At 39.0% G+C, this 17113-nt stretch overlaps 1 protein-coding gene across 3 annotated transcripts in view; it reads left to right on the top strand.

The window, feature by feature from the left end:
- The window catches only part of LOC134800142 (glucose dehydrogenase [FAD, quinone]), a 76219-nt gene extending 63685 nt beyond the window's left edge, over nucleotides 1-12534 (top strand). For all 3 annotated transcript variants that reach the window (XM_063772615.1, XM_063772613.1, XM_063772614.1), the window contains 10 exons: nucleotides 3256-3376; nucleotides 3873-4018; nucleotides 4412-4564; nucleotides 5131-5236; nucleotides 5698-5959; nucleotides 6247-6482; nucleotides 6895-7138; nucleotides 7411-7675; nucleotides 11874-12014; nucleotides 12414-12534. In XM_063772615.1, the coding sequence (XP_063628685.1) occupies nucleotides 3256-3376; nucleotides 3873-4018; nucleotides 4412-4564; nucleotides 5131-5236; nucleotides 5698-5959; nucleotides 6247-6482; nucleotides 6895-7138; nucleotides 7411-7675; nucleotides 11874-12014; nucleotides 12414-12503 (1764 nt within the window). In that variant the 3' untranslated portion in view covers nucleotides 12504-12534. The remainder of the gene's footprint in view (nucleotides 1-3255; nucleotides 3377-3872; nucleotides 4019-4411; nucleotides 4565-5130; nucleotides 5237-5697; nucleotides 5960-6246; nucleotides 6483-6894; nucleotides 7139-7410; nucleotides 7676-11873; nucleotides 12015-12413) is intronic.
- Nucleotides 12535-17113: the final 4579 nt, after the last annotated feature.

The following is a 17113-nucleotide window of genomic DNA, read 5'->3' as shown; positions in this document are numbered from 1 at the left end:
GGTAAAAAATGGCCCCAAAGGCAATAGGCGATGTTTGGGTATTTTCCCCAATCTTCGCCTATGGCATGCCCTGCCGCTAATACCTACTTTTCTGTGACTTACACATGTTAAGCCGTATCTCCTTGGAATGTGCTAATATACTGTGAACCTTAACTACACCAGACTAGGCATATATTTAAAAAACGGGGTAGTAGGCGAAGTTTAGTAACAGTCTGAAGTTGTTTTCATACATTTTCTATAATGAAGCTAGGGCTGCCAAAAATTAACCAACATGCCAAATAAAGAGGAGTAATGGTTTCTAAGTTAAAAAAAATAATTTTTGTAACAAAATTGTTTAATGGTTGCAAAATTGTTGTTATTATCTTAATTGACATCAAATCAACCTTATTTACACAAAGTAAGACATAAAAATACCTATTTGGTACCTACTCGTAACATCGGTAAGAGTAGAAATAAACATTTGCATATAGCGTAAACTAAAATAACCAAACATAAGAAAATATTTAAATTTAGAAACAAGTAATCTCATCCACCAATTAATGTGGTACAAAAAATTTGTCAACCCTAGGGGTAGGCGAAATTTGGCAACAAGATGGACGCAAAGTACCCTCACCAATGTTTTATCCAATTGTGAATTCTAAACGTAAGCTAGCCATTAAATAATAGTTTCATATGAAAAAGAAATAGTTATAGGATATAATCATGTAAAAATTTTAACATTACCGGGTCCGTATCACCGTTTAAAACTGAAGTTAAAACACTGGTAAAGAAAAACGTGTGGTCGGTGTCACAAAAAAACCTCACTAAAGGTCAACTGTGTGAAGTTAGCCGCAGATTGTTCGAAGAATGTTGACACCCGTAAAAAATACTTTGTATTTAGCAGTTTTATGTAAGGCTTACATTAGAAACATTTTGTTAATGGCAGCTTATGTCAAACTAGGCGAACTTAGGTAGCGCAGGCAAAGATACGAAACTCTACGGTACCTACCAAGTAAGTACTTATATTTTATGAATCGTGCCTGATTTCCTATCTCTGACGCCAAAATCAACAGTTGAATGTAAATCTGTGAGAAATGTAAACAGATCGTGAAAGCCTTGTTAAATCGTGCGCATGATTGCTGATCGGTGATCGCGATCACGGCGCAATCACACCGTGATTGCGGATGCAAATCAGAGATCATTCGGGGCTTGCGGTTATGCTGATTGGGAACTTGTGACCTTATTGGCCACAACTGAATAGGATGAGCTACATTTTCTTATGAGTCTTTAAATGCGTAGAAAAAAATTAGTAGTAGGTATATAGTAATCATTTTACTGTACAAAAATAGGTTCACATACCATTTTCAGAAATTGAGGTACAAAGGCGAACTTTATCCCTATAAGGGATGTCTTCCAGCTAAAATTCTAATTAGAATACACAAACTTAGAGAATGTAGTTACACAAAAATATTTGTATGATATATGAGGCAAACGAGCACACGAATCGCTGATGATTAGCGATTATAGTCGCCAATGAACATCCAGAACACCAGAGGGGTTGTAAGTGCCGGCATAAAATAACTAAGTAAGTACCTACACGGGTGGCCAAAAAATAAGTGCATTCCCGTTGCCAGGGAGGTTTTAGGATTATACTGAGCAACTTTTCATATGGGACCAGCCATGAAATTGACCCCCTCCCATAGAAAATGGACCAGCTAAAATGTATGAAATGGTCGGTTGGGGTTTGTATTAGGTTGCCTATACTAATTATTTATTTTATTTATTAAACAGGTCACTAGTTACAATTTAAATTACAGTTTTACCATTGGGTATATAACTAACTATAAAAACCTAGTTAATGTTTCCTACAAATTACTTCCATTTATTTGTTGTATCAATCGTGACCACTTCTTTCGCAATTCAGTCCGAACTGCGGAGTAAATGGAACAGGTACATATTTGCGTGACTGAGCCCTTTAACCTTTTATTGTAATCCGTTGTAAGTTAGTGTAAGGTTACATTAGATTGTTACGCTTAAAACAAAAGTGTTTTTCCTATTTCTCATTTAACCCCTGGAGTCCACCTCTTTTAGGGCCACCCCACACTACTGCCTTTTGAGCGTCGACGTCTAGTCAGCGCTATGGAAAATGGCGTCGTTACGCAGTTGCGCCAACGTTGCGTCGAGCAGCAGCCATAGATTTGACTAGACGCTGACGCCGCGAGACGCTAGTGTGGGGTCTCTCTTAGGATGCAACAACCAGTGTGTCTAATCTTGTACCCGATGAAGTATTTTATGTAATTTTTAGGCACCCTAAAAGTTGGCTGCCTTCCGAGTGCTCCTAGTTTGACTCAGGCAACCATTTTTACTAAAAGACAACTTTTTAAGACACAGCACACTATACCTACATACTTAAGATACATATGTATAGTATGTATTAGGAGCACCTAAGATTTTCTTGCACTGCGTGTGCTATCAAAATCGTTGCAGACTTTTCTTGGTCTAACTCTACGACCTTGCGACTTTCCCCACTCTGTCATATGGTCGCCATGTCACAAACTACAAATAAAACGCGTCGAATTTCTCAGTACCCGCTCAAGCGGTTACATTGTCAAGCATCTGATAAGCTGCGAATATTGTAGGTTGATGAACTTTGACAATGCGGACACATCTCGCGCGGAAATCTCGCTTTTTGTTGAGTGAGGAAATTATTTTGTAATTAAGTGCATTTGCGTATCAGTTTTAATTAAGTAAGAGCTATATAATGAGGTGAGATGTACTTTAACTCGGTGAGATGTGTAGTCGTCAGTCATATTTCTAGAGATCGATGTGGGATTGAGGTCCTCTTTTTTAGGGTTCCGTACCCAAAGGGTAAAACGGGACCCTATTACTAAGACTCCGCTGTCCGTCCGTCCGTCCGTCCGTCTGTCACCAGGCTGTATCTCACGAACCTAGACAAAGAAAGCTAGACAGTTGAAATTTTCACAGATGATGTATTTCTGTTGCGTACGGAACCCTCGGTGGGCGAGTCCGACTCGCAATCGTCCGGTTTTTTCTATTCTGTCTCAACACATCAATCAATGAATGTTGCCTTTGAACCTGCCGTCTGGCTGTGTGAAATAAAATAAAACTTAAGTAAATCCGTATAATGGGGACTATAGCCCAAGCCCTCTCGTGCATGAGAGGAGGTCTGTCCCCAGCAGTGGGACGTATATTTATAGGCTGAATTATTTATTTATTTATTTATAATTCTAAACGGTGTTCCAAAATCTGTTTCAGTACCGTCGGCACATGGACTCGGTATACGACTTCATCGTAGTTGGAGGAGGGTCAGCAGGATCAGTGGTGGCTGCACGGTTGTCAGAAGTACCCGAATGGAGGGTGTTGCTATTAGAAGCTGGTAAGTCTATTTTTTATCGCCATGGTGTCAAACAAGCGTATATTCAATGTTCAGTTCAATGAAATGCTTGATGCAATGAATAGCAGAGTTCCAATTGCAGCATTCATTGTCGAAACAAGCTTTCGGCAAGCTTTCTTATATAGGTATGTCATGCGAAGGTTGCATACTATTTAACCCTTCTCCTGGAAAACCCTCACAGCGGGACTACGAAATTAAAAAAAATATTGACTGAAAGTTAAAATTAAGTTATACCTATAACTTACCAGTCGACAATTAGTTATTAGTGTTATTACAAAAGAGAAGGAAATAATCATCTTTCGTCAAAAATTAAACAAACGATGAGAAGAAAGAGAGCATCAAAACTTAAGAGGTAGGTAGAGGTACATACAGGGAACATGAGAAACTAACCAAGAAGCACCTAAAGTCGTGTCTTCAGAAAAGCACTCTTAGAACAATTTTTCACTAACATTATCTCACTCACTTGCTTTACTTCCAGGTTTTGACGAACCTACAGGCACACAGGTTCCCTCCATGTTCCTGAACTTCATCGGATCCAGCATTGACTGGGGATACCAGACGGAGCCCGAACCCGCAGCCTGTCTGGGAGAAACTGATCGGAAGTGCTACTGGCCGAGAGGAAAGGTAGATACCAAGTAGTAAACTTACAATTTTATTACCAAATGTCTGCAGTCTCTGGGAGTAGTGTAGCGTCAATTGTTTTCGTTGTGGAATCCAGACCTTATTTGGTATTCTTCTTCGAGACCTCTGTAGGATAAGGTTACTACCTCAAAATAGGTAAGGTATATACGTATCCAAATACAGTGACGAAGACCATTCTGAGATGACTTACCTACTTATTTTGAGTTTTCTCGTACCGACTCGATCATTCCTCTGTACCTAAATCAGTTGTTATCGGTTGTTATAGCCGCAGGATGTACGGCTGATATCCGTCACTAGATCCATCCTCGTCTGAGGCAGTAAATTTTCCATTTTTCATTATATCTTTTAAAAAAATCCACATATTAAATTCCTCAGGTTCTCGGCGGCACGTCAGTGATGAACGGGATGATGTACATGCGTGGTTCCCGCGCCGACTACGAGAGCTGGGCGGCCGCTGGCAACGAGGGTTGGGGCTACGAGGACGTTCTACCGTTCTTCCTGAAGTCAGAGGATAACAAGCAGTTGAAGGTAGGTTTCGCTTGTTTCGATAATTGCCAAAAAATCAATGTTGAAAAGGAGGGAGGAAGCTCCCGTGGCGGCTGTCACACCAATTTCAAATTTTGAAACTGTAGCTCTTAAAACAGGCCCAGACAGATAGCTAAAGAAGATGACCAAGTGCCATTCTCAATCAAATGAAGCCAGAATGAAGCGCAGGCTTTCATTAATGAGAGGATCCTAGTTGTCTCCACTACTGGTTGGCAGGGCAGGCTACCCTCGGAGGGCGCCGTGGTGGAATGTCATCGATCCCAGTGCGCCCTCACGAACGGCAAAGCCGGACTGGGTTTAGTGGGTACGGCCAAATTCTCCCCCTCTCTTGCCAGGAGAGGGGAGAGGAGCGGCGAGTCCCACACACCATGCGTAAACGCATTCCCACTCCGTCAAAAAAAGGGCAGGCTACCCTAGATCAAACTAGAGCTTTTATAACTTTTAAAACAAAGATAAGAATTTAGATTTCGCAAATCAGACAGAAAGTTTTCAGGATACTTACTATTATAGCAGAGTGATTCTAAAAAATTGTAAATTTTGATTGTCAGGAAATGGACGCCGGCTACCACGGGACTGGCGGGCCGCTCACAGTGTCCCAGTTCCCGTACCATCCACCGCTGAGCTATAGCATCGTCAAGGCTGGAGAGGAGTTAGGTAAGACCATAGATCTTCCTGAAAACCTAGGAATAAGTAGTTGATACGGAATAGCCTTACTCACTGTACACTATACCTACTAGTTCCTTTCGTTCCTTATATTTATCACAACGCAGTCCTATGGGCCAAGATACTGGATATAGCTCTCTAATTCTTTATTAGTAGTATTTTAAGCGACTCGAATCCTGTTTGCCACACGATTAATCGGATTGATTAAATCATTGTTCCTGCTCTTCCTTCCGAAGTCAGTGTATTAGTTACTAAATAGCGGCTAAATCGTCGAAACGAGTTAAGACTTAAAAGAGTAGGTAAACATCAGACACTTAAAATAAACTTTGGATCAGGTTAACACGAGCCCAGTATTAGTCAGTCAGACAGTCACGGTCGATGCCTATTTAGTCAGTATGGTTGGACGCTCCTTTTATGGAATATTTATTTAATTTTAGTCTAAATTCTTTCAGGCTACCAGGCCCGTGACCTAAACGGCGCACAGCACACCGGCTTCTCCATCGCGCAGACCACGAACCGCAACGGCTCTCGGCTGTCCGTCGCGCGCGCCTTCCTGCGGCCCGCCAAGCACCGCCCCAACTTGCATGTGATGCTGAACGCGACTGTGTCCAGGGTGCTGATCAACCAGACCACCAGACAGGCGTATGCTGTGGAGGTCAAGAACAGTCATGGCGGGACTGAGGTCATCTTCGCTAATAATGAGATTATACTAAGGTAAGTCTTGAAAGAGAAGACTGCATTCATCATAACATCATGCTTTTGCAGTCGGTCTTGCAGTGAGCGCGCCATATACCTGACGTAATAGATACTATGCAGAACGTCTAAGCGTAGACGTATTCTATAATGCGAATTCACATCTCATATACCTACCTACGTGCCAAAAAGTGGCACTGAGTAGACTTCTTCATGTTAATCCATGTAATCAAGGTCAAAAACATTATTATTTTGCATCACGGGTTTTGCACCATAATTTTATTATTTACCTTTGTATCCATCCACAGTGCGGGAGCAGTCGGCTCTCCCCAAATCCTGCAACTGAGCGGCGTCGGCGACCCGGCGGTGCTGCAGCGCGCCGGCGTCAAGCCCGTCCACAACTTGCCCACTGTTGGGAAGAACTTACACAACCATGTGGCCCACTTCTTGAACTTCTTTGTCAATGATAATAACACGACACCTCTAAACTGGGCAACAGCCATGGAGTATTTACTGTTCAGAGATGGACTCATGTCTGGAACTGGTAAGATCTTTTAATCTGTCCACCGTTGGGAATTAAGAACCTCCACAATCATGTCGCCCGTTCTCTTAAATTAAACACTGCACTTAACTGGTCAAACGGCCATGAAATATCTCTTGTTTAGAGATGGACTTATCTGGGACCGGGCTTAGACTTATTAAAAGTCGTCAAAAATCTGCCCCGCTTTGGAAAGAACTTGCACAATTTATTTTGCCGACTTCCTGAACTTCCATCACTGGTTAAAAGCGCCATACTCGTATTTACAGATTTACATCCTAGAACAATCAAGAGTTTATTTTATATAAAAAAACGCCGTTATGTTAAGTTACTATGTGGTTTGCTGAGGTTGGGCGGGTATGGAAGGCACCTTTAGAGATAAGGAATCTTACGAGTTATGATTAATTTTGCTTCACAGGCATATCCGAAGTGACAGCGTACATCAACAGCAAATACGTGAACCCGGCGGACGACAACCCCGACATCCAGCTGTTCTTCGGCGGATTCCTGGCCGACTGCGCCAAGACTGGCATGGTCGGAGAGAAACTGGACAATGGCTCAAGGACCATTCAGATTATACCCACCGTGCTGCATCCGAAGAGCAGAGGCCGGCTTGAGATAAGGAGTGCTGATCCGTTCGAGCATCCTAAAATCTTTGCAAAGTAAGTTTACGTTTACAAAGTAGACTAAGGATTTGAACAGTGTTTCGGTTTGACCCCAAAAGTTTTTTTTTAGATGTTTTTTTTTCATACCAAATCGGTGGCAAACAAGCATACTGTCCGCCTGATGGAAAGCACTCACCGTAGCCTATGGACGCCTGCCACTCCAGAGGTGTTCAATGCGCGTTGCCGACTTTAAGTGTCCCACATTTACCTAGACATCAAGGTCCGATTCATCAGTCCATCATGCCTCAAACGTTCATTATTTTTTTCAGCTACCTAACCCACCCAGACGACGTGAAGACCCTCATCGAAGGCATCAAGTTTTCCGTCAAGCTCTCCGAGACCAAAGCCCTGAAGCGCTACGGAGTGAAACTCGACAAGACGCCAGTGAAAGGCTGTGAGAAGATCAAATTCGGGTGTGACGCGTACTGGGAGTGCGCTGTGAGGATGCAGACGGCGCCGGAGAACCATCAGGCCGGCAGCTGTAAGATGGGGCCGAGGGGGGACCCGACTGCCGTCGTTGATAACCTGCTGCAGGTAAAATTATAGTTTCGGTATATATTTTCAAAGCTTGTTCAGTTGGGAAGAGCCCGATGGTCTTATGACTCGCGGAAAACTTTGACACGAAGAGAACGTAATAATATAAAGTAGAAATCGTTTTTGAAGTTTTTGGCGTAATCACACTCACTTTTAGCAGGTCGGTCACCAAATGCAAAGTATGCACGAAATTGCCAGGCAACCAACATTGCTTACCTGTAATGAACGATCCTTTGCGGTGCGCCATTATGGTATAATTACACAACGTCAAATTATGAGTGCCGCCGAAAGTATGCGTCATAAGTAGTGTTAACGCGAGCTTACTGAAAATTACTGATCGCTTACTTACTAACTGTTTCCACTTCCGTATAACCTGCGGCGGAATTGAGCAACTATTTAGTGGACTTTACAAAAAATTAGAAAATTCACTTTGAACGACTTCTGTGTAATTTATATTGGTGAAAAAGACTTTAACATAACAGCTAACTACGCAGAGTTGATTGAATTAATAAGATGTAAACTTCAAAAAATTCAACATACTAATGTAATTATATGTGTACCAACTTTTAAATTAAGTTTCAAAGCTAATTTATTTAACAAAAGAGTGGAATATTTTAACCAGTTATTGTCCCTTGATAATCTTATATACGAGTACGCTTATATTATAGACTCTAATAAAAATCTGTCGTACTCAAATTACATGTTTAAGCAAGGAGGAGGAACGATAAATAACAGAGGACTTCTTACAGTTTTTAAGGATGTGGCAGATCTAATTGGCGAAATAAATTATGGGCACTCGCACTGCAACACACCTTTAAAGACAAGTCAAACAACTCTAGGGCAACTTCAGCATTCCTTTCGTTGCAAATTATTCATTTGAGACGGATTCAAATATTTTTCAAACAAGTGTAACCGAAGCCAAAACTCCTAGCATTGGGGTCTTGCATCAAAATATTTCAGGTGCACTAAATAAACAAGAGCTACTTAGTATCGCTATAGATGAACTTTTAAATAATGGTACACAAGTTGATGTTATTTGCTTGAGTGAAACTAATATTCTTAGAGGCTCAGAACGTAATTTAAAAATACAAGACTTTCAGATAGCCGCCAGCTTTTCTCGGAAGAATACAAAAAGGGGTGGTGTGGCGATACTTGTTCGCAATAATATAAATTTTACACCTATGACAGAGGTCAACTTGCTGTCTCAGTCACATATTTTTGAATGCTGTGCCACTACACTGACACAGTATAACATAGTAATTATATGTATTTATACAAACAAAACACCAACATCAACATAATCGATATTTTTCCAAAAACTTCAAGAACTGCTCGATACTATTTGCTCAAACAAAAGGAGAAAGTATGTTTTATGTGGCGATTTCAATATCGATACTATGAAGGCATCATCTATAGCAAATGAGTTCAGACAGATATTAAATAATTATAATTTGGAACTTCTGACTAACTGTCCGACTAGAATAACTGAACATTCAGAAACTTGTATTGACCACATAGCTTCAAATACTAACAGTGGGAATGCTGTCATACACGATTTAGGTCTATCTGATCACACAGCGCAATCATGTCAAGTACCGGTAAAGAAATGGTCTCCATGTCCTGCCAAATGGTGGTATGTATACAGAAGAGATTTTAGCCATGACAATCAGCTAAAATTTTTAGAATGTTTGACGAGCTTATCGTTTAATGATGTTGTAAACGAAAATGACGCCAACATAGCTTTTAGTAGATTTAGTGACGTTTTTCTACTTTTTTACAACCTTTGTTTCCTAGTGATTAAAGTAAAAATTAAGAACAATTCACTTAAGTCTAAAAATATAACGAGAGGCCTACGAAACTGCTGCAAACATAAACGTCAACTATATTTGCGTAGTAGAACTTGTCAGGATACTAAATTGTATTATAAAAGCTACTCTCGTCTTCTTAAAAAATGCGTTCTTAATCATCAAAAATCAAATAATTTAAGATATATTGACAACAGTAGTAATAAATGTAAGGCAGTATGGAGCGTCATCAAGAATTATACATCGACGGATTGTTGTAGCACATCAGTGGACAAATTGGCACTTCACGATAAAATTATTCAGGATCCCCAAGATATTGCTGATTGTTTTAATAATTATTTTATTAGCGTAGTTCGCGAGAATGTTTCTACTGTTTCTACAGACGATATCGATATAACGAATAGAACTTCTACTATTTATCTTAATCCAGTAAGTGCATATGAACTCAACAAGCTAGTCAAGTCACTAAAAAACTCGAAGTCGGTAGGGCATGATGGAGTTAGAACGGATATAATCAAAATGTGTATGCATATTCTTGAAAAACCTCTTCTACATGCAATAAATCTCTCTTTACTGCAAGGTGTTTTTCCAGATGCTTTAAAGCAATCGGTGGTAAAGCCCCTTCATAAGAATGGACCTAAGACGGATATAGAAAACTATAGGCCAGTTACATTGATATCTGTGTTCGCAAAAATCTATGAGAAAGTGATGTTTAGCAGATTATTGAATTTTTTGGAACGCTATGATATAATTACAGAAGAGCAGCATGGTTTTCGCAAATCGAGATGTACTACATTGGCGACATTTAAACTTGTAAAACATGTATTAAATGCAATCGATAATAAGATTCCTGTAACAGTTTTGTTTTTAGACATGAGCAAAGCTTTCGATTTTGTTTGTCATAAACGCATGGCGATTAAACTATACAGATACGGTATACGTGGGCCTGCTCTTGATTGGATTAAGACATACCTCAGTGACAGAAATCAATGTGTCGAGACCCTAAAATATTGCCAAAAATCTAAAACTCTAAATTCTTACAGGTCATCTTTAATGTATAATAATTATGGAGTACCGCAAGGCAGTATTTTGGGACCCCTGCTATTCTTATTATACATAAACGATTTGCCAAAATGCTTGCCCAGTCATGATTGTCTACTGTACGCAGATGATACATCTATTATTGTAAAGTGTAAAAATGTATCAACTTATAACGATGACTTAAATACAGCACTGATAAGCACTGTAGAATGGTTAAAACGAAATAACTTAAAAGTAAATGTAAATAAGTCTACTTATATTCAGTTCAGTACAGCAAGAGGCAACACACAGAAACTGCATATAACTTTAGATAATGAGCCTGTAAAAGAAGTGCAAAATACAAAGTTTTTAGGCATAATGATTGACAGTCACTGTAATTGGATGGAACATGCTGCTAATGTACGATCCAAACTAAATAGTTTTATTTTTGCACTTAGACGAATTAGCCAAACTGTTTCGACCCAAGCAGCGCTACTTGCTTATAATGGCTACGTAAATTCTCTCTTACGATATGGACCTGTAGTTTGGGGAAACTGTATTGAAAAAGACGCAATATTTATAACACAGAAGCGTTGTATAAGAGCCATATTTGCCATACACTATATGGGCTCATGTCGTACTCATTTTATAGAAAATAACATACTCACTTTTCCTAGCATGTACATTTTCGAAGTGTGTGTTTTTGTACACAAGTATAAATACTTGTTTGTGGAGTTCCAAACAATGGGTCCACGCGCGACAAGGACACAATATAAGTTTACTTTACATAAACCTTCTGTTAATTTGGCACTTTCCTCAAGAAACTCGTATATTATGTGTATTCGTATTTATAATAAATTACCTGACATTTTTAAGAATAATAATTTGAATATATTTAAATCACAAGTCCATGCTTGGCTAATACAGAGATGTTTTTATAGTATTAATGAATTTTTAAATAATGATTTAATGGGATTAGATTGTGTATGACTTTGACTTTATTTGTATTTTAGTTTATTTCGTTTTGTTATTGCATGAGTTGTTAATAAGACTTTAAGATTGTGATTTATGATTGTATTAATACTTGACATCATTTGTTTAAATAAGAAATATTTGTTTGTACACCTGTAAAGGTAGAGTCTTGGTGAGTCCGTGAAATATTGTTACAATAGTAATTACTGGCAATGTAACCCATTTCTCACAAACAATAAAGATTATGATTATTATGAGTTATGAGTCATTCGCCGCATCAAAAAAAATCGGTTGCTAGTCCCCATGCTTTGGTTCGCCGCATCAGATGAACGACCCACTGTACCAAAACGTTAACACCTATCTATATCTATAGTTTATGAAATACACTCTTCTGTGCACAGGTGCAAGGTCTAGACAGACTGAGGGTAGCCGACGCCAGCATCATGCCCGCGGTGACGTCTGGGAACACCAACGCTCCCACCATCATGATCGGCGAGCGAGCCGCGGACTTCATCAAGCAGCGCTGGCTGTCCAACACACAAGTAAGATGTTACGAAGATATACATAGGTATTTCATGGTCCTTTCCAAAAACTTCCGCGTCAAACCGTCATTTACGATTTGCTTTATGTATACTATTTTTCTTCCGACTTATCTTGGCAAGCGTTATATAAAACTTCCTTCCTTCCAAACCTAAAGCCGACCACTGACTAACAGGCCGCCGGACGATATCGGCCTGTCAGTTAGAACAAAAATTTGACAGCTCCGAACAACTGACAGGCCGATATCGTCCGGCGGACTGTTAATCAGTGGGCCCCTTTATCGATATCATAATTCATGATAACGAATAGACCAAGTCTTGTGCTTACTCCTCACTCCACTCATGCTGTGAGCTGTGCATGCCTTTGAACTCTAAAAAATATGAATATTTGTACGTCCGCAGGCCCCGTTCCCGCTGAGCACGCACGGAGGCGTCAGCAACACTCTTCAAGCCAGCGACTCCCAGCTGCACCCCGTCTGGCAGAGATACTAAACTAATAAATCAACCTACCAGAGCGCGTCATCAATATTCAAAGCCAAGCCGAAGCTAATCTGGTTTTACCTTTGTGAGCTATAGGAAAAATGTTCTACAAACTTAATTGCTTTTCAAGGACGCTCCGCCACTGCATCCTATAGGTAGGTACAGTCAGCGTCAGTTAGTAGGTAGTATACCTACCGAATTATTTGAATACTTTGGATGCTACCTACTATACGACGCTGACTGTATGTACATCATACTCCGAGAATCTGATTTCTCCGAAACCGTTAATTCTCACTGAACCTACATGAGCTTGGACGATATAACCAAATGGAGACGCTTTGTCTGTAATTTTCTGTAAAAAATAGTCTGCCAGTTTTGCGGGGGAGGGGCACGTCAAATGTATACGTAACGTAAAAATAGTCATGTAAGATAAACGTCAGTCCATACAATGCGTATGACAATTGGTCATAGTTTTGACAGAGGGGAACGCCTGTTAATGGCTACTCCGTTTGGTTATATCCTCCAAGTATAAGTTAAATCGTTCATTCATACCATTGTTTATCCCATACTGAATGAGTTACAATGTATATTAAATGTTATGCGACACTCCTTGCCAATTGTTCCTCAGTATTCTAAAGTCCCCTCCAGACTATGTGCGTGAATCGCGGCGCGACGTCGCGAAGCGAACATATCGCGAAGTTGACGTATGACTCCACACTCGCACACTTCACGGCGATTTCGCAGTTTGGTTTGCGGCAAGATGGCGGAAAACAATCAGCTGATCGAGTTTAACTGTTAGTTATCTATGGCATCATACGTGATTTAGCTGTTTTTCCATTTTGTTTTCTTGTGAAACCGTAAAATATAGCTGCTTAATATAATATAATCATAATATAATTAATATTTATCTTGCCACAGAAGAGCCAAAACAGTGTGTAATGTGGAGTCTTGCAAGTTCGCGCTTCGCGTCTCCTTTGACGCGGGCCGAAATACCGACAAAAAACGGGGAACAAGGCGCGAAGGCGTGAACAATCTGCGAAATCGACGCCACACTCGCGTTCGCGGCTTCGCCCGCGATTCACGCGCATAGTCTGAAGGGGGCTTTATTGAGCTACCTGTAACTGAAGGTTGTATTGTAGTTACCACTCTATATAGTTACCACCGCGCTTTTGCGTGTTTTGTACAAAGTATTTTAAGATTCCATACAAATACTCTAATAGCGTAAGTTGTTTGTAAGTTTTCTTTATTTATTATTAAATGGAATTTACTTATTTTAAATAAAATAGGTACCTACTTTAAGTTTTGAGACTACTTTTTTACACAAATGTTAGTTTTAAATAAATACCTAATAAGAAATAATGTTAGTTTTCTTTTCTCTGCGTAGATCTGTCCATGAATGGTAGGTATTCAACCTTAACTTTTCTTCCTTTCTACATACTTGAACACGTTCCCTGTGGCAATTTGTGTAAGGTCAATGTGGCTAATTCCGTCATAGGGACTATTCCGTCCACTAGCGCTTTTCTCGAACAACGAACAACATTGATCATTTCGTCGACAAAACAGCGATTGCTTTTAGTTTCAGCAATCAAAAGCAAATGGTTTTTTTCCTACTATTGAAAATCAAAAAAATATACGCTTGTGGACGGAACAGGCCCTATGACGGTATTAGCCACATTGACCTTAACTAGTAATTACCTAACCATACTTTGTATCAGGTCTTTCGGCCCGGTGCCGCAGTGAGCCTTAAGGTCTTGAGTATCTTGGCCAAATAGCCATTAAAAACAACCAAATAGTCAACAACAAAATGTACGGTTTTTGGAAAACATGCAAGGTTTTTAATAAAATAGTTGTACCATTTACGGGGTCGTTTATTCCTTACACAGACTGGAGGAAGACTAGACGGATTATCTAACACAAACAATTCATAAAACAAAAAGTTACATTGTCACTAAAATCTAAGCCATAGATCGCAGCCAAACAGACAATCGTTTAATACACTTTTGGCGTTATACATAAATGCGTTACTGGCCTGAATTACCCAGCTAAAGTCAAAAAAGAGTAGAAATTAAAAAGTGGCAATACTGTAGTGTCGTCCCTTTCAAATCAATCTACTTACTTAGGGGTCATCCATTAATTACGTCACACGAATTTCTAGGTTTTTTTACCCCCCCCCCCCCCCTTGTCACATTTGGTCACATTTGGCAAACCCCTCCCCCCTAGTGTGACGTCACATTTTTTCTGCGAAATCGCTAAATCGAATTAAGTAAGCACCTAAGTATTATTAATATTTTATCAAAATATTTTTGACGATATAGATATTAGTAATTTTATAACCCAAAACTGCTTAGGAAAGAAAATTAAAAGAATAAAAACGATTATCGTTTTAAAAACTTGTTATATAAATGTACAGCGAATAAAATGATAAAAAAAAAAATCGGTTACTGATGAAGTTAAAGTGACGTCACAAAGTTTGTGTCTCCCCCCTCCCCCATGTCACAATATGTCACATTTTCTTGACCCCCTCCCTCCCCCTAAACGTGTGACGTAATTAATGGATGACCCCTTATATAAGAAAACGGGACGACACTACAGTATTGCCACTTTTTAATTTCTACTCTTTTTTTGTCAGACTGTATGAATCGTTTGTCTTTATCTGTCATTTTGACTTATATATTTGTAAAAAGGGGATAAAACATAATAATAAAACTAAATCAGGCCCGTAAAGTTTTATGAATAAGGGGGTTTATAGTTAACGGTATTAGAAAAGTAAATGTATGGGAATGATCACGTGCCTTTCCGTTGCGTTTGTCATTCTCATTCCAATACATTTTGGCCCCCAAATATTGGCCTAACCTCTGATAGTGGGACGCAGTTATACGTGAGAGGGAGCAAGCCTTATTTTGATCTTGTAGATTATAGATTGTCTGAGGTTGACACAACGTATATTTCGAGTGAAATATTATAACAAGCATTTACATTAATAAATGTTAATTTTACATCAATAAAATGCATGTAGTTGAGTAGCGAAAATGATTGTTAATTACATATAACATCCCTTATATCTCCATAAAACAATTGTAATTAACTAATAAATAGATACATGACTTGCGTTTTTAACTATTAAAAACTTAGAGCAATTAATTTAATAACTGGAGTGGCCATTAAGAGCTTACCCCTCTGCCGAAAAACTTGCACAATTGTGCAAACTTTTGTATGGACTGACATGGCTATTTGTACGTTACATACAAATCGTGTAGAAATAGCAATACATTTGACGTCCCCTCCCCCGCAAAAATCGGCAGACTGTTTCGTAAAGAAAATGACAGCGATGACATCTCCAGTTACTAAATGCTCTAAGATTAAAAACAATAGTAGTGTCTTTACTGCTTATTAATAACTAAATTATGATTCAATAACCCCTAATAAGTAATAACTTAAAATCATCAAACAGCTTTTCTTATTTTACCTAAAAGCACTCACATTTAAGTTAACTTTTAAACTAAAACTAAATCAAAATCGGTACATCCGTTTGGGAGCTTCAATTTTTAAACAAGCCGATACGTCTGCGAGCGATATTCCAAATTTTACATTAAAGGAAAAAAATTAAGCGTAACTTTTTGAATTTTTTCCTTTCATATAAAATTTAGGAGCTTCAATGTCATAAACACATACACATCCATAAATCAAACTTAAAACAGATGTCTTTAAACCTTAACCCCTACTGGATTCGGGGGTAATACTTATCAAACATAATTATTCATAGCAAGTAACGTAAACAAAGGAAGACTTTCAACGTTCAATACTAAATGTGAATAAGTTGCTCAAAATATGACCAATTTCACATAAAGCTTATAATTATTATCTAAATTATTGCAGAAATATGTTTATATATATGTAAGGGGTCGTCCATTAATTACATCACGCGAATTTGAAGATTTTTTGACGCCTCCCCCCTCCTTGTCACACCTGGTCACATTTTGCAAACACTAGTTATTTAACTGTTAACTATGAATAAAAAGATCAAAACCATTTTCAGTCAAGGGGCCCACTGATTAACAGTCCGGCGGACGGAATCGGCCTATCAGTTAGAACAAAAAGTTGACAGTTCCGAACAACTGACAGGCAGATACCATCGGGCGGACTGTTAATCAGTGGGCCCCTTTACAGATGTAGTTAAAGTGACGTCACAAAGTTTGTGACATCCTCCTCCCCCATGTCACAACATGTCACATTTTCTTGACCCCTCCCTCCCCCTAAACGTGTGGCGTAATTAATGGATGAGCCCTAATGTACAATTAAAAACCTGAATTATGCAACTATAGCTATTTTTTTTTTCGTGTTCAAGATTTCAAGCCTTATGTGTCTTATTTACTTAAGTTAATTTATGTATTTATTTATGTTTCATTTCATACTAGATATGTGTGCTCATACGCTGCCTTTCACCTACCTAACTATATTACTTTTAAGAAATTTATGATGTTTATAATAATAATAAATAAGCCAAATTACAACCTTTGTTCTAGTAATGGTTTAATATTTTGACCCAAGCGACATTTGAACCAGCTACTGTCAGCTCACCGTTAACGCTCTACCAACTAAGCTATCAGGGCCACGTTGCATAA

The sequence above is a fragment of the Cydia splendana genome, chromosome 19 (assembly GCF_910591565.1).
Source record: "Cydia splendana chromosome 19, ilCydSple1.2, whole genome shotgun sequence".
Taxonomy (NCBI): Eukaryota; Metazoa; Arthropoda; class Insecta; order Lepidoptera; family Tortricidae; genus Cydia; species Cydia splendana.
Note: the sequence above shows the minus strand (reverse complement) of the source record. Positions and strands in the feature narration are given on the sequence as shown.